The sequence below is a fragment of the Pangasianodon hypophthalmus genome, chromosome 18 (assembly GCF_027358585.1).
Source record: "Pangasianodon hypophthalmus isolate fPanHyp1 chromosome 18, fPanHyp1.pri, whole genome shotgun sequence".
NCBI lineage: Eukaryota > Metazoa > Chordata > Actinopteri > Siluriformes > Pangasiidae > Pangasianodon > Pangasianodon hypophthalmus.
In genome coordinates this window covers 4,386,891-4,412,281 of record NC_069727.1, presented here as the reverse complement: position 1 = coordinate 4,412,281, position 25,391 = coordinate 4,386,891, and the positions used below count along the sequence as shown (strand labels likewise).

General features: G+C 40.5%; 1 protein-coding gene across 3 annotated transcripts in view; it reads right to left on the bottom strand.

Moving 5' to 3' along the window:
• Positions 1 to 20,093: 20,093 nt before the first annotated feature.
• Positions 20,094 to 25,391, bottom strand: part of chchd3a (coiled-coil-helix-coiled-coil-helix domain containing 3a) — an 89,065-nt gene continuing 83,767 nt past the window's right edge. For all 3 annotated transcript variants that reach the window (XM_026923295.3, XM_026923296.3, XM_026923297.3), the window contains one exon: positions 20,094 to 20,851. In XM_026923295.3, coding sequence (XP_026779096.3) covers positions 20,828 to 20,851 — 24 coding nt within the window. In that variant the 3' untranslated portion in view covers positions 20,094 to 20,827. The remainder of the gene's footprint in view (positions 20,852 to 25,391) is intronic.

Sequence of the window (25,391 nt, the reverse complement as noted above, 5' to 3'; positions counted from 1 at the left end):
TGAGCCTTGTTCTTGTATAACAGAAGAATATTACAGAAATGGAGAGATGTGAGAGGTGTGTGAACGTCGAGCAGAAGGTTATACAGGAGAGTGGGGAGGGTGCAGATGAGGGCTGAAATGTCTCAAATGTAGTGGCAGAGGAGTAATTTAAAAATGCCCTGAAAGGAAGAAAACAGTTTTCCAGTCTGGGAGTAAAAGGGATTGAGAGTTCACGCATGGATGGGTTTATGTACAAAACAAGTCTAACCCCCTCCTCAAGCCGGACTGGATTAATGTCCCGATATCTCAGAAAAAGAGAAATAAATATGAAGGCTCTTAGGCATGGAAGGATCAGCAGTTTGCTCCTGTCATGCTCATACATTAAAAATGATGTCCCTTTTGTCCCTTCATTTCCATGACAAATCAGTTCCTGTAATCACAGCAAAATCCCACAATCTTTAAAACTGCACTTAACAAACTCATCCCACGTGTACAGCTTTTCCCAGTGGGAATAGTTGAAGATCATAGCACCACTTAAGGCAACATCACATGCTCCAGGTGTTCATAAATGTGCAATGAGGAGCACAGGAGAAGCTGAGACTGAGTTTGATGCATAGTTCAGACCAAGCTGCTCAGTGAAGAGACAAAAAGAATGATAGCAGTGCAGAAAAAGGTAAAGGAAGCAGCCGCTCTGCCTCTCCAGAGACTTTCCACCAGCACACTATACTCTCAAGGCTCTTTTGTAAAGCTTCATTTTTCTCATCCTGAAAGGTTCGTCGCATACACACACACACACACACACACACACACACACACCATGCAAGGTCATTCTTTCTTCACCAGGACAGCAGCACTGAAGTTCATTATCAAGACGATCTCACAAGGAAGAATGTGTGTGGACTATAACCTTGGCTTCAGTCGCAAACACTTACACACACTTACACACACAATCCCTGAGAAATAACTACAGATACACATCACTTGTATCCACGTTGCTTGAGTATGCATCAAAATAAAAGCAGAAAATCTCTGAACACAAGTAGAGGTGTTACACACCTAGTACAGCTTTCATATAGATATATTTCAGGCTAGCTAGTAAAAAGAGGCACAAGCATAAAAAATAGAGGAGAATATGTGTTCAGTGATACATATTTAACTGCTTTTTGAAAGAGTGTGTGGAGCTTGACTGCTTAATAAAAAGTAGTGTTGAAGTTTTGAAGCACAGAAAGGAAAATCTGTACCAGGTATCTGTATTGCAGTCTCGATTAAGCTGTAAAAAGTCAGGAGACACACATAAAGATGGCTTAAGATAGGTCTAAAATGGATAACTAAGGTTGGGTCCATGCTGTTGTTTTTTATTCGGATCTTGATCAAGGCAGTCTTGAAACCTTTTTGGGAAACCCATGCTTGGGACAGGGTCAAACTCATGTGTGGATCTACAACAGTTTTTTTAAGTTCTAAATGATTAATAACAAAAAGTACACCACAGCTGCTCTAGGTGGCTGATCAGGACCATCTGGGTATTTATCTAATAAAATATAGCTGTATAATAGAAGATATTTTGTCTTGACATAGTAAGACTATGACTAATTTTTTTAAAAGAGGGAAGCATTTCATTGGATGCTGCTGTAAATATACAACTAGATTTCTCAGCAATTAAAAGGTGCATTGAAGGCAGGATAGATTACTATGAAATGTAGTGGATTAAAAGTATAAAATTTGCAAAAAAGGATTACTGTCCACTGTAACACCAGTCAATCCTAGCATAATGTTTCGTTACTATAGATAACATCACCTCCCTTTTTTTGCTGTAAGGGGGTGCAAACTTTTGTACATGACTGTAGTGTACTTGAAGGAAATTTAATGCCTTGGATCCTTGTCAATAGATTTAAGGTAACCTACTGTATCTTAACATGTTCATGCCAATAAAGCATGCTTAAATTAAACTAACAAACGAAAAAATGAATGACACTGAGAGACGGAGAGAGGAAGAAACACAGACAGAAAGACATTTTGACTGTAATGCACAGGTGCTGAGTGGGGTTTAACAGATGAGTTTCTGTGCTCGAGCGAGGCAATGAGACTTTGATTTATGCCTTATTTAACCTCATTCAATTATTACTACACACTCAAAATCTTAAGCCCTAATTACATTAGGAACAATTAAAATAAATGTCTTAGGCATATTTAGCTGGTCAATTAAAAAAAATCCTTTTGGGTGACTGGAGGGACAAAAAGATTTCTTATACTTTGCCAAAGACAAATGGGAATCAGAGCCATTAAGCCGAGGAGAGTTCCTCATGAGCTGGAGCTCCTTTCAAGACAGATGCATTATTTTTCAACTGTTGATCCTAATGAATAATTATTCCACTATGGCTTCCTAGCTTGAGGCTCTGCATGAGAGAAAGAGAGAGAGAGAGAGAGAGAGAGAGGGAGAGAGGGGAAGTGAGGCAGCAGAAAGAGAGAAAAGTCTGCAGTTTATAAATAATTTGGAGAAGTCGGTGGATGGTGTAGGCCGTTGATGAATAGAGCTATCAGACTAACGGAGCCCATAGAAGAGGCTGCCATCTGGCTCCCCATTAAAATAATGAAGTGTGCGTCGCCCAAACTGTGCTGAAGCAGATCGGCACTAGATAGGGTTTCTGGGAAAGTGGTGGGCAATCAGAGCAGCTCCCGGTACGGCCCGGAGTGAGACACACGCGTCACAGTTGATTGGTCGGAGTGATGCACCAGTCTCCGCCCACCAGGCCGTTTTTTACCTTTGCGTAGGCTGAGATGAGTCAGAGAGGATGGTAGTGATATAAGTGAAGGGACAGTGCATGAGGTTGAAAATCAGATTTAAAGTATGACTTTTTGACTTTCCGTCAACTATAAAATGGTTCTTGCTACAATTTGCACTTCCTTATCAAATGGTTCTTGCCTGGTTAAGATCTTGCCTAAGTAGGGCTATAGGACTCAAGTGTGGTATCAAGGCGTTTTCTCTATTGACTTGAACTTCTCTCGGATTTCTTGGAATTTGTACTTGGCCTTTCACACTGATCTTGCTAAATATGGTCTTAGTTTTGACCAAGAGTCTGTAAAATTAATGTTCATTCATCCTCCATTTTCATTCATTCATTTTCCTTCTACGTCTGAAAAGGTCAGCCCAGACTCCTCTATTCACAGCTACAGATTCCAGCTCCTCCTAGTGGATCCCTAGACATTCCCCAAATCAGCTGTGAGATACAATCTCTCCAGAAGGACCTGAGTCTTTCTGTCTAGGTCTCTCCGATGTGCCTGATACAGTTCTACTAAGATCTGACCAGGGGCATCCTAGTAATGAGCCCAAATTGAGCAGCACCTCTACTCTGAGGCTCTCCGGGATCGTCAAGCTGATCATGTTTTTATGTGAGTAATATGTGATCACAATGAGAAAAAAAAAAAAAATGAACATGCATTTCACCAAAATAACTTGAATAATATGTGATCACATGAAAAAATAACATCTTGAAAATGTTATTGAGAAAAATCAAATGTGAAAAAATAAAAACACAAACCCTAGTACTCTGTGTGAAAAGTCCACATGTGAAAATGTGTGAAGTGTAACATGTGAAGCCTCCAATGAATCACTTCACATGTGAAGTTAGTGTGACTTTTCTGGAAGTTTGGCGTTTGTGAAGCGATGAGCTGTTCCTCAGCAAAGGGTCCAAAAGTGTACGTTAATGTAGGCTGGTAACAATGATTTTTATGAATAGGACATAAATGTGGACTTTTATTCTGGTCACGAGTCAGAGGTTGTTTTATTAACAATCCAATGCAATCACAGAGCAAACACATGTATCTGTCTATTAGCAAGCGATATGGAGAAGATATGCAGAAGGAAATATCAAAGTCAAGGATGAAAAAAACAAGAGGCAATACAGATAAAAACACTCAGAATGCACAGTTTAAATGGTAAAACTTGGCAACAAGCAATAGTTTGATGTGTAGTGTTGTTTGCTAATGAGCCGACTCTTTGAGGTGATTGATGTGTCGTTTGCGAAAGAGTTGACTCTTTGAGGTGACTGATGCTTAGTTTGCTGAACGAGATGGCTCTTTGAGTCAGATCTTTTAGGTTATGTAGAGAGACAACACATTTATGTGCTGTAAGATTATCCCGTTAACTGGAAATGAATTTACTTAATGAAGCAAAGACACAGCAGGCACAATAACATTAACGCAGGGATGCTTACTATAGGCTGTTTGTCGATGCGCAGAATATTTGTAGTGCTTTGCTGAATTTTCCAATTATTTCAACAGATTTTACAAAACACAATGTAAAGTCATGTTATTTTACTAATTAGATAGAAGAGTAAGACTTCAGGAAACAATTTCAGCTACAGTCAACAAATGATAAGCTAATTAAACCTATTTCTAAACATTTTTACTCATTTCAAGCTTGAAATAGTCTTTTTCTATCAGCAGAAATTGTTGCTTGTTTTAAGCATTTAATTCTAGAAAGAATAACTGCCAATAGTATAAAAAAATAAAGCTTGCAATTAGTAAAAATGGAGAGAAATAGGTTTAATAATCTTATATTTTTGGTTAATTGTAATTGTATAATAGAAAGTACTAGATAAAGTTGACTAGTTTTAAGGTTTTCAATGGCTGTCATTTTTTGCAGTGGTCATTAAAATATTTTCCAGCAAATGTTTCCCAGTTTAGAGAAAAGTGGCAGGGAGCTGTTTGAGAATTGGCTTGAGAGTTGACTCTTGTTTGTGATCTGAGTCATATGATGTGACTCACTGAAACGAATTCCCATCAGTAGTGTAAACACACAGCGGTTAATGAAAGGGAAATGAGGGACAGGTGTGTGTAAATCAGCGTGCTGGTGAATGGACGTGTGCTAATGTCTGAACTGGAGAGTGGATTATTGCTGGTTCCTTTTCCAGCAGTCAGATTGTTTAAAATGCCGGCTACAGATGTATGTGCTGCCTCTTAAAATGCTCACCTTCATCTCAGCAAATAGCACAAAGCCATTTTGTTCTCTCAAGCACATAGGTGGGAAATGACTGAAAGTGCAGACTGAAGAAGGAAATCTTTCTCTCTTTTTCCTTTGCTGTCAATAGTAATATGGTTTAAGATGGAAATGTAACATGTGTCTCTGCCTGATGCCCTCTTTTACCCAATCTGGTTATTTTTTTCCATTTCTTAACAGGACATTAAAAGGACTTAATGGCATTCCTCAGGATGTTCAGAGTTTGGGATAATTTTGATCGATACTTTTTCTGAACTTTGTCCCGGACTTTGTATGTTAGCTCCTTGGTCTTCACGATGCTGTATGTTTAGGTATGTTTGCTAACAATCTCTGGGTTCTTCCAGAAACAGGTGTATTTATATTGAGACTCCTTTCAGCTAATTATGTGACTTTGTGACTTCTGATGGCATAATTTTCACACATTCCCACACACACTTCAACATTATGGGCTATTTTGAGTAGAATCATGACATAATCCCAGTTAAGTCCATCTCAGTTCCATCTTGTAACACTAAAATGTTTGAGGAGAGTGAATACTTATGCAAGGCATGTAGCAAAACTAAAAACCAAGAGGTCTGATTAGCTGTTAGCAAACATCCAGCAACTGATGGCTACTAATAATAAGGCTAAATTTCAGTAATATATGACATTCACCCCTGAAAGTGCCAAATTATTGCTCAGTTATTTATCTTAAAGCATAGTATTCATTATCTATGACGAAATATTCAGTGACTACAGTGAAACCGATAGGTATGTAGTTACAAGAGCAGAGTGTCTTTCTTGTGTTTTTTTTTTTTCTAATATGCTTGTTGCATCAGAAATATAACATCCAGCTATGTCTTTAACAAGATGCACACTAGGCCTGGGGAGTCCTGACCACTTCACAGAGCGGCATCTGTGCATCTATTTAAACTAAGCACTTTAAATAAATAAATAAATAATCTATCTATCTATCTATCTATCTATCTATCTCTATATTTGGATGTTTACACCCCAATCGATTCTGGGTACAACTGAATACCAAATTTTAGCTCAACTGGTTCCTACAAAACAGCTCTTTTAAAATTTAACGTACACATTAGCACATAGATGCATCATCCAAATTTCAGCTTGACTGGCCTTCAAGGTTCATGAGAAACAGTTATCAGACTTTAGCCCCACCCCCTATGTATGACCACACCCCACCCTTTGCCCAACATGTCCTCAGAATCTTGTCATGTGTATACCTTTCAAGTTTTGTGTGAATGCACATAAGCATGTATGAGTTACAACTGTTTCAATAAATTAGGCTCAGCCTATAAATGTATATAAATGGCATCAAAGTTTGGCATCAAAAGTAGGTTTTGCATCTTATGCAAATTAGCAAAAAATCCATCATGGTGGATATTAGCGGGCGGGGTCCTGGATAAATCCTGCTTAAGCCAAGGAATACGAGGGGAAAAAATTGAGTTTAGGGTTTATAGTTCTGGAGATACAGACCAAAACATAAATTAAACACTGTAGCACCACCATTAGGCTGATTGAGCCCATCTCACATGCCTGGGTTCAGGCACAGCGTACTACCTGTTGATCAAGTTTCACATCTCTCAGACTTTTTAGCGCATGAATCTCTACCAACCGCAGGATAACATTTATTGCATTCCTATCAGAAATGACACAGCAAGTCACGCTTACACTTGTTCTGCTTCCTATTTTCTTATTTGTATTCTAACCTACTTTTATACAGTATGTTTCATGCACAGCATTAAAGAGCAACTCAGATTTAGTGAAACATAACAAAACATGATTTTAAATGGTTTTTAAAACACATTTGGATTTTTTTTACTTTAAACAAAAGTAATGTGTCGTTGCTAGTGTATTTCAATAAATAAAAACTGACCCAGGACTTGTACTGGGGAGTGGTGTTTATTTCATTACCAATTCCTTCCAAGTGCATCTTTGTGCTTGTCTATTGGACACAAAGATGCTCCTGTATCACACACTAGTGATAAACAGAAGAGTTACAAAAGTTTCAGTTGTGCTGATTTTCTTTGCCTTCAAGTGTATATGTTTATAAATGCCAGGCAATTGCAAAAATGACCAATCGCTTTCACGGCACAGGTGATTGACATTTTCTGATGGCCACAAAACTCCATAAAAGACAAAACCCACAGAGTTGAAAACAACAAAATGATGAGTAAATTGTAATGGAGCACCTCCTAGGCACAGCATGTGCTAAGTCTTCCAGTAATGTACCTCAACTACTGCAGTGCGTCAGCTCCCACAGACACACACTAACTCCTTCTTCCGTTAAATGGTGCCATTTGTCCTAATAACTAGTCTTGTTTGTGTTTGGAATTTATGGATTTATTTTGGATTGCATTCATTAAAGTCATTTTATTATATTTGGGTGTACAATTAAAATAAATATGCAATTTATACTTCAAAGTAATATATTACATTGCAAATATATATATACATATAAATATATATATATATATATATATATATATATATATATATATATTGCAGTAGCTCATTGTCAGTCACACAATTTGAAGCGAGGTTCACATGAGTGAGTCTCCTTATATGTAGATTTACACAAATATGAGCAGGTAGGATATGAACATTTTCCTGAGCTAACTGGATTTTCATGAATATCACATTTCTTTTGGAAATGCTCCTGTGAACGATTTACAAATAAGTTTGTTTGTATCAAGTTTGTGCTCATTGGCCCTTATTTATCAAGCGGAATATGAATGTATTTTTTTCGTAAATCGATCGTTTACACAGGACATTTGGTATTCATGAAAATCCCATAGTCCCATAGTGTGCTCCCGCCTGTGTGTAAATTTACACATAAGAAGCCTAATTAATGTAAACCTCAACTTCACATCATATACTTCCCATGGATTATTGCATAGATTATTATATCTTTTAATATCAAGTTTAAATTGCTTATTTAAATAAGAGGGTGAGACGGTGAGTGAGGGGGGTTGGAGAGTGAGGGGGGTTGGAGAATGAGTGAGGGGGTGAGAGGGTGAGTGAGGGGGGTTGGAGAATGAGTGAGGGGGTGAGAGGGTGAGTGAGGGGATGAGAGGGTGAGTGAGGGGGGGTGAGAGGGTGAGTGAGGGGATGAGAGGGTGAGTGAGGGGGGGTGAGAGGGTGAGTGAGGGGATGAGAGGGTGTGTGAGGGGGGTTGGAGAGTGAGTGAGGGGATGAGAGGGTGAGTGAGGGGGGGTGAGAGGGTGAGTGAGGGGGTGAGAGGGTGAGTGGGGGGGGTGAGAGGGTGAGTGAGGGGGTGAGAGGGTGAGTGAGGGGGTGAGTGAGGGGGTGAGAGGGTGAGTGAGGGGGTGAGAGGGTGAGTGAGGGGGTGAGTGAGGGGGTGAGAGGGTGAGTGAGGGGGGTGAGAGGGTGAGTGGGGGGATAAGAGGGTGAGTAAGGGGGTGAGAGGGTGAGTGAGAGGGTGAGTGGGGGGGTGAGAGGGTGAGTGAGAGGGTGAGTGAGGGGGTGAGAGGGTGAGTGAGAGGGTGAGTGGGGGGGTGAGAGGGTGAAGGGGTGAGTGAGAGGGTGAGTGGGGGGGTGAGAGGGTGAGTGAGAGGGTGAGAGGGTGAGTGAGGGGGTAATGGGGTGAGTGAGGGTGAGAGGGTGAGTGAGGGGGTAACGGGGTGAGTGAGGGGGAGTGAGGGTGAGTGAGGGGGTGAGAGGGTGAGTGAGGGGGAGTGAGGGTGAGTGAGGGGGTATGAGGGTGAGAGAGGGGGGTGAGAGAGGGTGAGTGAGGGGGTGAGAGAGTGAGTGAGGGGGGTGAGAGGGAGTGAGGGGGTGAGAGGGTGAGTGAGGGGGTGAGAGAGGGTGAGTGAGGGGGTGAGAGGGTGAATGAGGGGGTGAGAGGGTGAGTGAGAGGGTGAGTGAGGGGATGAGAGGGTGAGTGAGGGGGGTTGGAGGGTGAGTGAGGGGGTGAGAGGGTGAGTGAGGGGATGAGAGGGTGAGTGAGGGGGGTTGGAGGGTGAGTGAGGGGGTGAGAGGGTGAGTGAGGGAGTGAGAGAATGAGAGGGTGAGTGAGGGGGTGAGAGGGTGAGTGAGGGGGGTGAGAGGGTGAGTGAGAAGGTGAGAGGGTGAGTGAGAAGGTGAGAGGGTGAGTGAGGGGGGTGAGAGGGTGAGTGAGAAGGTGAGAGGGTGAGTGAGGGGATGAGAGGGTGAGTGAGGGGGTGAGAGGGGGATATGGGGGGGTGAGAGTTTGAGTGAGGGGGAGTGAGAGAATGAGAGGGTGAGTGAGGGGGTGAGAGGGTGAGAGGGTGAATGAGGTGGTGAGAGGGTGAGAGGGTGAGTGAGGGGGGTGAGAGGGAGAGTGAGGGGTGTGAGAGGGTGAGTGAGAGGGTAAATGAGGGGGGTGAGAGGGTGAGTGAGGGGGGTTGGAGGGTGAGTGAGGGGGGTGAGAGGGTGAGTGAGGGAGTGAGAGAATGAGAGGGTGAGTGAGGGGGTGAGAGGGCGAGTGAGGGGGGTGAGAGGGTGAGTGAGAGGGTGAGAGGGTGAGTGAGGGGGTGAGAGGGTGAGTGAGGGGGGTTGGAGGGTGAGTGAGGGGGGTGAGAGGGTGAGTGAGGGAGTGAGAGAATGAGAGGGTGAGTGAGGGGGTGAGAGGGCGAGTGAGGGGGGTGAGAGGGTGAGTGAGGGGGTGAGAGGGTGAGTGAGGGGGTGAGAGGGTGAGTGAGGGGGGTGAGAGGGTGAGTGAGGGGTGTGAGAGGGTGAGTGAGGGGGTGAGAGGGTGAGTGAGGGGGTGAGAGGGTGAGTGAGGGGGGTGAGAGGGTGAGTGAGGGGTGTGAGAGGGTGAGAGGGTGAGTGAGGGGGGTGAGAGGGTGAATGAGGGGGTGAGAGGGTGAGTGAGAGGGTGAGTGAGGGGGTGAGAGGGTGAGTGAGGGGGGTGAGAGGGTGAATGAGGGGGTGAGGAGGGTGAGTGAGGGGGTAACGGGGTGATGTGTCGTTTGTTGAGGACAGGTAACAGCACAAGACTCGGATTCTTAATGACTAGAGCTCTGTATTGTGACGTCCAGGTTCTAGAATTCCGGGGGACCAGAAAACGGTCTGCACTCGGTCAGTAAAGACACTCAGACACAGAAGAAGACATCTGGGGAAAAACAGAGAAAAACAGCAGGCCTCATAACAACAAACCATCTGCGAGGCTCAGAAAATCATCCTCAGTGACAGGTGAGGTGACATTTTATTATTTTATAACAATATTATTATTATTTAATGGTATTTTTTACTATTATCAGCAACTAGACCTACTAATGCGTGGGTATTATTTTTCACACAGATACTGATAACGCTGTGCTTCTGAATCATTTTCTAATCTATTTTTTGTTCGTAATATACCAGAATTTTATCCCGTAGTCTATAAAATAGGAGTTTGAGATGTTCCTTGGCTGGAAAACCTCACTTCCAGCGAAACAAACTGATCGATCCGCTCACTTTTTCCTCTGGATGGCAATTTCAGCTATGATTAGTTTCAATGGAACTTTTTTTTGTTTTGTTTTGTTTTTTTGTGCAAACAAGCATGTGAAAATGCACTTTTAATATGGCGACCATTAAAAATTACAGTGTAGAACAATAAATACAGCAATTTTCTATAGCAAATGTTACACTATATGGGATAAAGATGAAATATGTGCTAGTACAGTCAGTATCACTGATGATCGTGTGAGGTTTTTTTTGGAGAGGAAAAAGTAGCAGTGAGTATGTGACGTCATCCTCTTTGTTGCTATATATGATATAAGAAGTGGTGACAGGAATTGTTATGTTGTTTTAATCAACAGAGTCCAGTGGCCCATGTTTCTGTCCTGGTGAACGTGATGGTGTGGTTTTCAGATGTTGATGAAAGGAAGATGGTCGTATGCAGTTTACTGTGTTTTTCACACAGGCTAAACCAAAGCCCATTTCCCACCTCATCACCCATACATACTGCTCATTTTGCTTTTATTTACTGCTGCCAACTACTAAGTTCAGACCAAAAAGACAGCCTTATGCCAATGTGTGCTAATCAGAAAGTTCATTCTGCCTACCTTTCCTAGCCTACCTCACCTCACCTAGCCTGCCCCACCCAGCCTACCTCACCTAGCCTACCTCACCTAGCCTGCCTCACCCAGCCTACCTCACCTAGCCTGCCCCACCCGGCCTGCCTCACCCAGCCTGCCTCACCTAGCCTGCCTCACCCAGCCTGCCTCACCCAGCCTGCCCCTCCCAGCCTGCCTCACCCAGCCTGCCCCACCCAGCCTACCTCACCGAGCCTGCCTCACCTGGCCTGACCCACCCAGCCTACCTCACCGAGCCTGCCTCACCTGGCCTGACCCACCCAGCCTACCTTACTGAGCCTGCCTCACCTGGCCTGCCCCACACAGCCTTCCCCTCACGGCCTGCCTGGCCTACCCGGCTTGGCCCGCCCAGCCTGGCCCGACTGGCCTGCCCCGCCCGGTCTGCCCCACCCGGCCTGCCCCACTCAGACTACCTCACCCAGACTACCTTACCCAGCCTGGGCCCCCCAGCTTACCTCACCCAACTTACCTCACCTAAACTACCTTACCTAGCTCATATTTCCTAGACTACCATGTAGGTGTGTGTGTAGGTGTTTGTGTGTGCATGTATACACAGCTTTGCAGGCATGTGTGGATGGTGTGTAGGTAGGTAGGAAAGTATTTGTATAGGCAGGCGTGTGTGTGTGTGTGTGTGTGTGCACGCCAGTGCCAGATTGTGTGTAGGTGTGTGTGTGTGTGCACAGTTCGGTAGGTGTGAGTAGATGAGCAGGTGTGTGAGCAGGTGTGTAGGTGAGTAGGTGTGTAGGTATGTGTAGGTGGTATGTCAGTAAGCAGGTAGGCGGATAATTGTGTAGGTAGGTAGGTTGATTGTTAGGTGTGCAGTTAGGTGTGTGTGTGGGTAGGGGGTAGTTGGGTTGGTGGGTCAGCATGGAAGCTACATGGGTAAGTAGGTTTGTATGTAAGTACATGGATAGGTGGGCTGGTAGGTAGGCAGGTTGGTGGGTAAATGGCTAGGTGGGTGATTAGGTTATACAGGGAAATTGGCTGGTGTGTAGGTGGGTGGTTAGGAAGGTGGGTAGGGTGGGGAGGGCTTTCGAGTGTGTATGCTGGGCAGGGAAGGCTGGCGGGGTAGGCCAGTCGGGGTGGGAGGGCATGATAAGCTGGGTGGGGAGGGTGGGTGAGTGTGTAGGCCGTGTGGGACGGGCGGGTGGGGTGTGCTGGCGGGGGTGGGTGGGCGTGTTAGGCTGAGCGGGGCGGGCTAGGTGGGCTGTGCGTGGAGGGTGGGTGTCGTAGGCCAGGAGGGGCAGTTGGGTGTGGTAGGTTGGCGGGGGGGGTGAGGTAGTAGGGAGTTAGGTAGGTAGTTTGGATGAACCTCCTGTCTAGCACAAAAGGCATAAAATACATAAAATTTATTTATGTAGAAATTTATTTTGTAGAAAATTTATTTATGTAGCAGGTGTCCTTCATACTGTAACACATCATGTGGCAGCAGTGCAATAATTTTTTTTTAAAGTCTACATTTTTTTAATGATGTGTTTTTTCACATTATTCCCTTTTTCACATTATGGTCTATGATGAGGTGTCAATCCCATGATGGGTAAGACTCCCAAGACTAAACATGCAACAAACACGCTTGCCAATGAAATATAATATTTGTATCAGAATGAAGAACTGCAGGCTGACTGATGTATGTTTTTTTAATTAATTAATTATTAAATTCTTTGTAACTATTTTATTTAGTTATAGCCATATGTAGTTAAGCCAGGATTGTCAAACTCAAATTCTACCCTGGCCATGTCAGCATTTTTGTGAGAACCCAAAGGGCCGTTATATAAAACTATTAACTTTTTAATGTATTTAACATATTCTATCCATGAGCACCAGCACCTGGCTCTGAAATTAGAATAGGATGTTTCTATGAAAAAGAAAAGCTAAGAGAAACTATTGAATTATATGTACCCTTAGATGATACCAGTTATTATATTAAAGCATTTTACTGTACCAGTGTGTAACGAGGTGTTGATCTGATGATGGGAAAGACTCCTAACGCCAAAGTGGGGCAACCTAAGGCAGGACTGTTACTGGGTAGTTAGGCAGGTAGTTAGGTGGGTAGTTAGGCGGGTAGTTAGGCGGGTAGTTAGGTGGGTAGTTAGGCAGGTAGTTAGGTGGGTGGGTAGTTAGGTGGGTAGGTGGGTGGGTAGGTCGACCTCAAGTCTACCACATTAGCCCCAATACACAATGTCAAAACTTAGAAGTTATCAAAAGTTTTATTCAGTTTTATTCATAGTCTCTCCTTTTTAATAACAATTTCTACTGAAAGAAATTTGTTTGTGGCAGAGTAATGAAAACCAACTTATAGAATATGAGTTTTTTAAAAAAAGGAACTAGTTAAACTGATTCCTATAAAATCATAGAGCTAGGGTTAGGCTTCTTTAATAAATTCTTTTAGAAGTTGCACTCAAACGTTAATCATTTAAAATATATAGTATTTAAATGCAAATAATGATAGATAGATAGATAGATAGATAGATAGATAGATAGATAGATCTACTGAGCCAATAAGTTTATAAGCCAATAAGCTACAGACAGGTAGATCTACAACTTGTATAAGCCAGTGAGATTTCTGGGATTTGTTCAGGACCACAGACCATACAGGCTGCTTTGGATATAGAGTCCCATAATACATTTTATATACATTTAAATAGATTCATGCAATCTGCTACTGTTTTTTTTTAAAACACTGTGTTGATGTACATATAATATAGTATAAATATAGCAACACAGAAACAGAAAGATAGTATTAGTGGCAAATATGTTGGGAAGTTGAGAGAAATTCTAATGTAGTTGTTTGGACTGAATATTTAAAAAGCATTTCTATTTAATTACAAAGTTTCCTCAAAGGCAGTTGATCAGGATTTTAAGTGTTTATATTTCTCATTTTTAATTTTATGCAGATTTACAAGGCTAATAGGTGCTGAATCAGCTTAATGGAAGTGTGGTGTGATGATGGTATTTAGGCAACACATCAACTCAGTTAACTTAATATTTCATAATAATTTCAGAATATTTTTTAACGTATTTTTCAAAATATATTATGTCTTATAAACCTGGAGCATTACTGAAACGTAATACTCATACTTTTACTCAATTTCTTTTTCAGGAGGTAAAAGAAAACCCCACACTTTTTACTCCTTACATTTTCATTTAGATCTTCGAAGTGCCTGCTGTTACAAATCTCAAAGGCCAGTACATTTTACTGTTATTTTTTTTTCTTTTGCCAATCAGTCGAGTTCCACTCATTTGAATTTATTGATTCTTACCAATAACACAATCCTTACACACCTGATTTAACTCGTCAGCTCATTAACACTCTCTCGTTGAGGTTTAAGTAGGTGTGTGTTAGAGCAGAAGAAGTCTACAATGTGCACTGAGGGTCTATAGGAACAGGACTGAGAGTCACTGAGGACTGAAATGGAGCTCGATCTGTTCACCAGGGTTTGGTAATCAGAGGCGACCTCAATCGTCTGCACGCCAAACTGACCTCAAATGTCATTTCCACTGAGATGCCTGAGGAGATGGCAATTCTGCTGAAGGAAAAAAAATCAATTCTGGGTATAAAACAAATATTCACCTGTTGAATAGTCTGAAACCAGCCAGTATTTAGGTAACAGATAGGAAATTAGTGCTTGCCTAGAAGTAGTTTTGTTTTTGACTGGCGTTTTACAGAAACAGTTCAACTAGGAACATTGTGTCTGAAATAAAAAACCCTCTGACCTATAATCTAGAAAATCCAGAAGACTGGTGAGCAAAACAGCCCTTTCAGTAGGTTTGAAAACTACATGAGATTTTTAAAATTCAGACCCTCACTGTAATATGAAACCCGGTTCGTTTTAGTACTCAGTAACAGTTTAGAATCGTATGCGATTTGAGACACAACCCTAGTTTGTTTAGCGGAGGCAGATGGATGGGGAAAGATGTCCATTTTTATTGCTGAACTATGTTAGTGCAGCACGTCAGGATCAGTATACAATGGATATGAAAAGTCTACACAGCCCTGTTAAATCGCAGGTTTTTGTGATGGGAAAAAAAATAAAGATAAAAGATAAACAATTTCAGAACTTTTTCGACTCTCAATTTGAAATTACAACATATAAGAATTAAGTGAAAAACAATCAGAAACATTTTAGGGAAAAATAGGAAAAATAAAAAGGTTCAATAAACTAGTTGCATAAAAGTGGTTACGCCCCTATGTAAATAAAGGTGGTGCTATGTAAATAAAGACTATTATTATAAGTAGCCACTGGTACTATAAAGGTAGGAAGATAAAACAGTTTTTGAGTACCGCCCCCTTGCATTAAGCCCAATCATATTCTGCTGACATTGAAGCCTTCGGATTTTGCAAATGAAAAAAAAAATGATGGTGTGCCAAAAAACTAAGAAAACATGGTCAATGACTACGTCCAAACCAGTCTACTAACATTAGAAATACTTCCCACTGGAGTGTGATTTTGGACATATCCAGATTCAGACATTGCAGATTATGCATACATATGTGTGTAATGATTAAAAACTCAACTAAAGTCAAAAAAGTCTTTATGCTTTTTTTTTTAATAACTTGTTTGTGTGCCAGTGCTGCATCTCAGTGTGTTCCACTGGGAAGCAGCCAAATTGTAAATTCCCCCAGAGCCACAAGATTTAGCCATTAAAGTGTAATAAGAAAAAAGGACGTCCAATTCCCATCATGCCGAGTTGCAGATTGAAGGCAGAAGAGTCTCTAAGGGTCAGACACCTGGGAGTGTAATCCCCCCTGCGAGTGCTCGTCATTGATTAGAGCCTGGAGAAATACACTGCAGATTCGACACTCACACGGCAACAATCAGCAAAGCTATCAGAGAACGAGAGAAAGACTTATTGTCCTTTATCAGAAGTAAAGGGAAAGCTGTCCTAAAATCAATCAAATAACACCACACCACGCTCCTCCACACTTCTCTACCCTGACCTCTATTTTTCAAGGAGATAGTCTATCTGTGTGTACATGAAGAATTTCCCTGCTAGGCTTTAACATGCACTTTGTATAGTAACTCTCTTAACCTGCCACACGCTCAGGAACATTTCTACATTATTAGTCAGGCTGTATAAATGTCTCCCAAATACAAATACAAATAAATTACTCTGAGTGAACAGATAATGTGTTTTAAACAGATCTAGCACACTATTTAAATGTTTTCACAAGACATCTGCTTGAGACTAGAGGTGTGTATCCGAACTGGGATCCCAACAAAAGTCACACTAGTGGGAGGATCTTAATTTTCTGCAGACAATGAAAGACCATGATTTACATGAATGTGTGCCACTTGTTCATTCATCTTTAGTGGCTGCCTGGTCAGTGTGATGCTGGTTTAAACTAGGCTACTAGATTTAGCATATTTTGGGAAATTGAACCAACTAAATTTGTTAGAAAATACTGTAGGCAGGAGCAAACAAAAATAACTGTACGAGCGGTTGAGCACACATCTCTAGTTAAGACCAGTTATGAACTGAATGATGTAGCTGAGGTTGAGGATCTGTTCTTCTTTCATGTATCTATATCCCTGTCTGGATGGGATTAAACGTACATGGGGCCCTGCAGTAATTTCACAGCTGCTACTCTGTGATTTTATTTCTGTCCAGATCAGCCATGCAGGTGCTTTTTTGCTTCAAATTAAATTTTTTTAAATTGAATCTAATTGAATAATTTTCTCAAATTTTCCCGAATTATCTACTATTTTTCGCCGTACTCAGTGGTCTGATCATTTCAGTCCTGTCCGGATACACGGCAGTGATTTTCTACAAAGAAGATTTGTTGGCAAAATGGATGTTTGACTGCTGCTACTTGCTGTATTTAGCCTTGTAGCACTCATATCACCCAGGTATTAAACTCTTCCCAGTCACAAAACGAAAATGGATGCTTTAGAAGAGGCACTGAACCACATACTTAAACCTCGACTACACGCACTACCTGGGAAAGCATTTTCAGCAGGAGAAAGAAAATAAAATCACTAAGAAAAGTGAGATCTCGCAGGCTGGGTAACAGAGCCTTTATAACGGCAGCTACAGGTATAACGCATTACTTTATATTTGCATATGCACAATATCATAACTTTAATTTACTAGTTGTATCACTGCCAGATCCTTAAATATCTAACATTAAATGCTAATAAATTAATACTGTAAATGATTGAATTGTTCATATTCAAATTGCTAATCATTTATCAGATTTTAATGGTAAATATTTAAGAAACTGACCACATGAATATCTGGGTTTTAGAAAAGAAACTTGCTCCTCCTGTGGTAATTTTATTGCTGTCCAGATGCCAGAGTTTTATCACTGAGGAGAAGTGTAATAAAAATGTTTTACAGATGTCCTACTGATAAACTAATGCAATCCGAAGAGGGCTTATGTATGGTGGTTCAAATAGGGATCCAAATGCCACAGTTAACCACGTGACAAATCTACTAATACAATTTGTTTATGGCTGATTACAAATAAACATAAAGGTCATACAAATTCAATCCTTACCATCAATGCAAATCACCCAAAATATGTTTATCCCAATAGAGAGAAGAAATTATTTAAATGCCCAGATGCCAGCTTGATGTAAAATCTGATGTATTCACTGTATTAACATATATTTTCATATAAACAGCTCACTCTTGTGATCCTCGCCATTTGTAATGCAATTCTGATGTTTCTCGATACGCATGCATGCATGGACGTTCACTTGATGGTTGATGCAATTGTATGCAAAAGTGTAAAGTGTAAATGTCTCTCTCTCTCTCTCTCATTTTTTTTTTTTTTTTTTTTTTTTTTAGAAATTTACCCACTTATCTGCAGAAAATGTGGAAAAAAAAATCTTCTCCTCTCCTTTCCGGTGTTATTCTGCCTTTAGAATGTCCATATAAAAAACTTCACAATTGTCTAAACAACCTGTCAGCGTCTATTAGAAGCTACTTTACACTTGCCTTCCATATTTCCCAGTTGCCTTTCCCAGTGTTCCTACAACTGTAACCATTTAAACAATGACCATATTTTGTGTTCGCCGTCCCATGTTGAAAGCACAAATTCACACGATCCATCTGAAGTGTTTTTGCATCATAAAATATTAAATCCCATCAGACTTTACTATGCAAATGCATTCTTTTATCACTCTGGTTTACCAGAAGAAGCAGGTGTGTGTGTGTCGGGGGTGTTTTTCAATTTGCATATTCATCCAATCTGGATTTCTTGATGAGGGTGAAAGTGTAAGCCCCCTCTGTGCTTTTGCAGAGAAATTTAAGAGTCTCCAAAACATTTTAAATGACAAGATGCTTAATACAAATATACAGCAGACAAGTGAGTGCAAAAGTTTATATACCGTTAGGAAAAAATGGAGGCGAAGGTTATTTTGGATTGTTTTTTCTGTTGATTTGTGCTTATGTTGTTGCATGATACGTGTGTAATTCAACTTCGGAGAATTCTTTTTACATTCATTGTAGAATTTTTGAGGATTAATTGCAACATACACTATATGGCCAAAGTCAGGTGTACACAAACTTTTAGTCATATTGTGTAGACACAAACTGCACTAAACTTTGTCTATCTATTTTGATTGTTTCTTTCAATCTAACATGGGAAATTAGACTGTATTGTATTGTGAATGGAGTTAAAGTGAGGCAGATGGTGTTTTCTTTGCAGTGGCTCTAGAGTCCATGACCCTCGGAAGGTCTGATACCAACCTAAAATTTATAAACAGGTCGTTTCTTCTCTCTCATTTTAGCCACCTTAGCCCCAGTGCTTCTCTTCCATTCCTACAGCATCCAAGCAGTTTTAGCTGGCACCACATGGGAAGAGAGAAGAGCAGAGGAACCCACAACTCCCAGACACAATGATGAATAGCATACACACACACACACACACACACACACACACACACACACACACACACACACACCTTGTTAGCCATGTAATCACTTTTGGGCAATCTGGACAACTTTCTGATGCTCTCGATCTCGATTTTCATCCAGAGGGAGTGAAAGTAAAGCAGTACATTTTCTATATTCTAATAAAGCACTTGCCTATGTAGGAAACCAGAGTGTGTGTATCCATTGGGTTTTATAGTAATCACCAGGCATTTGGGGGGAAATAAGCTGCCACTTGTCTGTTTAAGTTAAGATTTAGACACTAGAAAATTTGACAGTCACACCTTTTTCTTCATTTTCTAGGACATTAGGTACAGCAATTTATAAGACCATGTGCAGGTAAACTTTTCTAGTGTCTATGACTTAACTAAAGCAGACGAGCAGTAGCTTTTACCGTAAAACCCTGTATGTATATACAGTACACTCCAGTTCCTACCACGATAGGCTTCATTACCATTAAAATTATTGTCAAAATGCTTTGACAATAAATGTTAATGAACTCAAAACATTCTCTAATTACCGTGACACAAAGCCAGAATCCATCTTTCAAGTAAGAAAACCGAGGTGAGACGAGGCGAGAGCCCCGGAGGAAAGATTGCTAATGTGAGATGGGGAAGTGGGCGGGGCTATCCGAGAGTTCAAAACACCTACTCAAGCGTCAATCATTCCTGATTCATTTGCAGTTGGCTCATCTGCTGTCTTTATTGGGGGAAATTTTAAAAAGTCACTTTTGGTGCATTTTTGAGTGAAAACTCAGCCGCGTTCTCCGATGTTAAAATGCGGAGCTCCTACGCAAAATGCATAAAGGTTGTCAGGTCTGGGAATGTGGTTCAGTTCGAATACTGTCTCCTAGCGACAGGCGTTAGTTCACTGCTCTTAAACTGTGAAGAGTTTTTCACATCTCGGAAGTTAGAAAAGAAGGCTGAAATTTAAATAAGAGGAAAGAAGGATGAGAGTGTGTGTGTGCACGAGTGAGACGCAGAAAGAATACGACCACAATCTGTCATTTTGTCTGAGGTGCAAAACAGCAACAATGATCGCATTAATAAAAGTATTTCTTGTTGCGCACACACACATACACACTCACACACACACACAATATCACTTAGGGGAAGGAAGAGGGGGGAAGAAAAAAAGACAAAAAAAAAAAAAGAACAGTGATGCGACAACAGTGATTCGGGTTTGCAATTTGAGCCTTTTATTCTCCCAGACAGATCACACTGTCTTTGTGCAGATAAAAAGCAAAAATAAAGCAGAAACATAATCAGCACTGTACACACACACACACACACAGACATGATGAACAGTTGCGCAGTAAGAGCCTGGGTCGAGACTGATGAGGACAGAAGTGTATTAACTTACACGATTATGTGAAGTTTGTGTGAATGAGGTGCCAAAACTTTTGCTTTACCGTACAATTCAAAGCACAAATCAATCTGAAGTTTTAGTGCAATTAGACAATAACAGTGTTTACACTGAAACAGCTTCCAGCTTCACACTAACAAAAATTTGACCCTTGACATTTGACACCCTCGCTAACTGCTGCTATTGAGTTTGTGAATTTTTTTTTAAAGCTGTGTTTTATTCCCCTGAGACACTCATTTGTTTTTCTGGTGTTTGGCACATTATAATACACATCTACACTGCTGCTGGTTCTCATACCTGTAACACTGCCCTACTCTGTAGAAGTGAAACATGGCCTCTTCATTGAGAAAGCAGAGAAGTATAGAGAGAGGGAGAAAAAAAAGAAAAAAGAGCAGTTCCCCTCTCTCCAGGTGCTGCAGTTTTCCATACTGTTCCTCTGAGTCAGGTGTGTATCTGTACGGTGCTCTATGTCCTCTAATCTTCTTTACAAACTTTCAGTAAGGTGACGCCACAAACATGGCTGCTTCTCCTATGTTCCTCAGAGCTAGCCTCCAGTCCTCAACTTGTTCTGGAAAAGAAAGAGAGAAGTTAAGAAATTGTACAAAACTGGACAAAAAGAAGTTTGCATGGGAAGGGATATGTGCAAGCAGAAGTCCTAAACACTCTGCCCTCTTCATCTATCAATAAAAATTTCATACTGGATACTGCAATGAGACAGAATGGGAGCTCCTGATGAGAGAAGGATAGTGTAATGAGAAATAGCAGAGCTACACAGAAAGCTATTTCCAGTCTTTATAAATGAAACACTGGTAGAAATTTGTCAAACAGTAGGGATTCTTAAGTACAGTTCTCATTAGGGACGCACCGATTCGATATCAAAGCTCTGGATGCTGGCCCGACACTGAACTGACACTTAGTTACCGAGCCAAAGCCTTCACAAGCTTCTGCAGTGCGAGGTGTGACTGCAGGAGGCTTTAGGACAAATGATGTCCTAGGTTCACATCTAAGCTCTGCCCTGTTTCAGTCATCACATGCAATCACAGGGTGCAATGTAAGTAGCTTGGACTGGAAAATATTCACTGGCATCGTGAATAAGCAAAAGTGTAAAGCCAACTGATGCTTTTGCCTAAAAATGTTACTCGTTAAAAAAGAAAAAACACTGTACATAGATTTGTTCTCTTGCTTGTTTCAGTAATACGAGTGGCCAATAAATAAATCAGTTTAAAGTTACATAAATGTAAACGTCATACAGGTCAGTCAGTAGTCAGTAGTTTTAGCTTGTGAGTTCATAGAAAATGTGTATACTTTGATATATAATGTTACTTTTTCAAAATTGTAGGAAATTGTTCGATGGATAGGGTTCCCAGGTAGAGCAACAGAAAAGAGTGCAAGAGAACAAAATCAGCCATGAGAGGAACGGCATAATCTCGGTCCCCTGTCAATCACAGTGACGCTAGCCAATCATGGGCATCTGTGAGTTCATGTATGTGGAAGAGGGTAGATAGCGCTTTCCTTAAAGAGTGTTACGCCGTCCCGTGATGCAGCATGAGCAGCAGTTCGAAAAGATGTATAAAGATATATATATAAAAAAAACATATATATGTATACTTTGACACATAAATTTATCGTCAAATTTGTCATTATGATGATACTTGACAAGACTTTATATGCACCATAATATTTGTTTTGTTGAGGTTTGCCAAAAAAAGTGACAGTAAAACAGTAAAAAGCTGAAAACTAATAATAATAATAATTTGTTACTGAAATTGTGGCGATACCTGCGATACTCTCATAAAGCTGAATCATCGTGTAAATAATTACGATATTAACAGTCATACTGACATTGTGCTCATGTCTACTGTCCTAAGATTTTGGTGAAGGACAATTTCATAAGAGAGAAGAAAATTTGACTCAAACAGGTGTTAATGCTAAATCCTAAACTCCTTCACCACAGAGAAAAAAAAAAATTAAAGTCAGTCTTGTAACAAAGAATAAAAATAGAAGGGAAAAATGGAGCTGTTGATGATAAAGTCTTATTGAGTGCAGTCCTCAGAGGCTGGGTGTGAGTTTTTATCTGCCTCTCTTCTCCTCTCAGTGTGCTATCAGCAGCAGGGCCTCTGCAGCGTCCATATTACAGAGAGCTGGAGTGGAGAGAGACGGTCAGAGCTAAATGTTATCAGTTCATTATTGATAAGCTGGAGGGCAATTACTCTCACAAAGCCACAGTGATGACGGCAGGCTGGCTTTAACCCTGCCTGAGAAGCATGTGTATCGGGTTCACGTGATCAAATGGATGTACAGGAGATTAGCACCAACAACTATAAAAGTTGTCACTCGTGCATGTTTATTTTATTAAACGTAATGTGAAAAGATCAGGATTGTCATAACTTGGCTGTGTTTCAACAAGTTCATACAGAATTAAGGGTGGCCAGTATAATGATACTGAAAAAAATATATTTATTGTATTTAGTTTTGCAAATAATGGACCACAATAAATGAGGCTGAAGCATGTGATAATTGTTCTTAATAACTGTGGCAAGTTCATCTCCTTGAGACTCCTCGACATGTAAAGCTGAAACATCGATTATCAGTTAAGATACCTTATGTACACTTTTCTGGCGATGATCTTTAGAATCTTGAATGTAGCTCTGCTAAGTTAATTCAGCATTTAGCGTGGGCAATATGGCAGTACTTTTAGATATTTTGCTTTAGTTTGGCAATATTGCAGTACTTTTAGATATTTTGCTTTAGTTTTGCAATATTGCAGTACTTTTAGATATTTTGCTTTAGTTTGGCAAACAAAGAACTGACTTAATTTCAAAAGATATATTAACATTTATGGGAGAAAAGTTCTCAGTCTTCATACATGAATTTCACAGGAGCTTCATTATTGGATTGTTCATTCTGATTATTGAAATTACCTGCATGTATTTCATGCTTTCGAGGTTGCCGGATTTTTTTTCTTTTTGGTAGAATTGTTGAGGCAAGATTCTAGACCTTTAAATCAAGCACTTGCCTTTACGCCAGAAAAAAAAATGCAATATGACATAACCTAAAAGCAAAAAACAGCTAGATTGCTGTGATAAACAAACAAAAGGTTGTCAAAGATTCAAATCTAATATATTGAATCTAATATACTGATATACTGCAATTTTGGTATTAACTCACGACACATGCTTACTTAAAGCACAAACAGGTCAACTATCAAAGATCAGAGGGTTTTATAGCTGAATGCAAGTAATTAATGAGAAATATGAGAGTAATAAATACAGTTTTAACATCTGATCACATATTACAGCACAGAAATGTGTCACTGTATTATGATAAGCCCTATAGTAATGGTACTCTGTAAATACAGACATAGGATGCGGCCTGATTTTATACATTTACCCATTGGATTTTGTTCAGAGTACTTGGCTATACCAAGCTGTGCACGCGCACACACACACACACACACACACACACACACACACACACACACACTCCTTGAATTTAATATTACGTTTTCTCTACATTATTTCATGATCTTTTGATGCAAGTCATAAAAATCAGATTTCCCTGATAACCGGGGCAAACATGAATGCACTTTAGAGCATGCATCTGATAAAAAAAGTGTTACAAGACACTACAGTCAGACTGGGTTTCAAATTTACAAAATAATAGCACACAGAAATGGTAGGAATGCTAAAAAGGTTACCTTGCACATACACAATAATGAATAAAACATGCGCATTTACATGATGCATTACTTAAACCCGGTGGAAATCGAGCAGCACTTTTTTTTTTATAACAACAATACCCATGAGAAGGGAAAAGGGCAGAGTAGCCAGTGCTCTGATGCAACTGTTACATTGTTCAAATCTAATAGAAAAGCTATCTGAATGTAAATCAAGCTGTGTTCTGGGAAACTCTCAGCGTGTGCTAAGGAACGCAGATGAGATAGTCGGAGTTACGCTCCAGTCTGAGGTTCGGTCCTCAACAGGAGGCCGAGTGAGAGATAATGGGAGAAAGCAGAACACACTCGCCTCGTCTTATTTCATTTAACACACACTTAAGCAGGACTGAGCGACGTCCTCTGTGCACCGGTGTTATGCAGATGGACGTTTTAGTGACTGACAGCCTGCAATTACAGGGGAAACTCGGAAGCGTCTGTAGCCAAGCGGAAAAGAAGAGGACGCTCCCGGCACAGAGCCAGCGTTCAGAAATGGAGGTTTGTGTCACTGAGGCACACAGAGTGTGTGTTTTATTACAGGGTTTCGCTGACAAGAGTGGCTGAGCTCTCGCTTGAGGGACAGAAGCAGGAGTTCAATGAATCTCAATGCAGTGGAGGAGTGCGCGAGTACTTGCGGATAACACATCTGCTCGATTGAGGTGACAGCTGGTTATTCTGGATATGGCACGTATACCTATAGCTCTCTCTAAAACAAGACCATCTCTATCCACATGCATACACACAGCGAAATAACTAAATGCTACGCTCCATTAGTTTGTTGGAATTTGAAGGCTCTGTAAGACTTTTCTGGTGAAAATGAATTAAGATTATAAATGTGCAGCGGTATGGGAAAATCCTTTGGGCATTGCTGTGGCTAAATTCCGGAAAATCGTTTTTAAAAAATGCAAAGAATGAATGAATTTATTGAATTTACTCTGCCTATGACATTCTTTTTACTTTAAAAACTTGTCTAGACTTTCTGCAAAAATCATGTTAGATAAACAACAACCGTAAGCTATGAATAAAGTAAAGGTATGGGTATAAAGCTAGGCATCAATTTCTTCGTTTTATTTTTATATTTAAATCAATAAACAGCAGTTGCTTTTAGACAACCACTGTATTGAGGTCTCCCTTCTCTTTTTTCACTTTTGGGGGCAACCCAAAAAAAAAATAAAAATAAAAAAAAATAAACTTTACTTCTGATTGAGAAACATGTTTCTACGTAGTTCAGAGAAGTGTGTAGTTTCAAGAAATTGTATCCTATATATAGTTCATCATGTGAAGAGTTTTTCCAAGCGTCCATATGTATAAATTTCTTAAAACATTAAATATTTCTTAAAAAATTTAAAAAATTGATGGAAGACCCTGCAGTTGACCTCATTCATTCATTTATTTA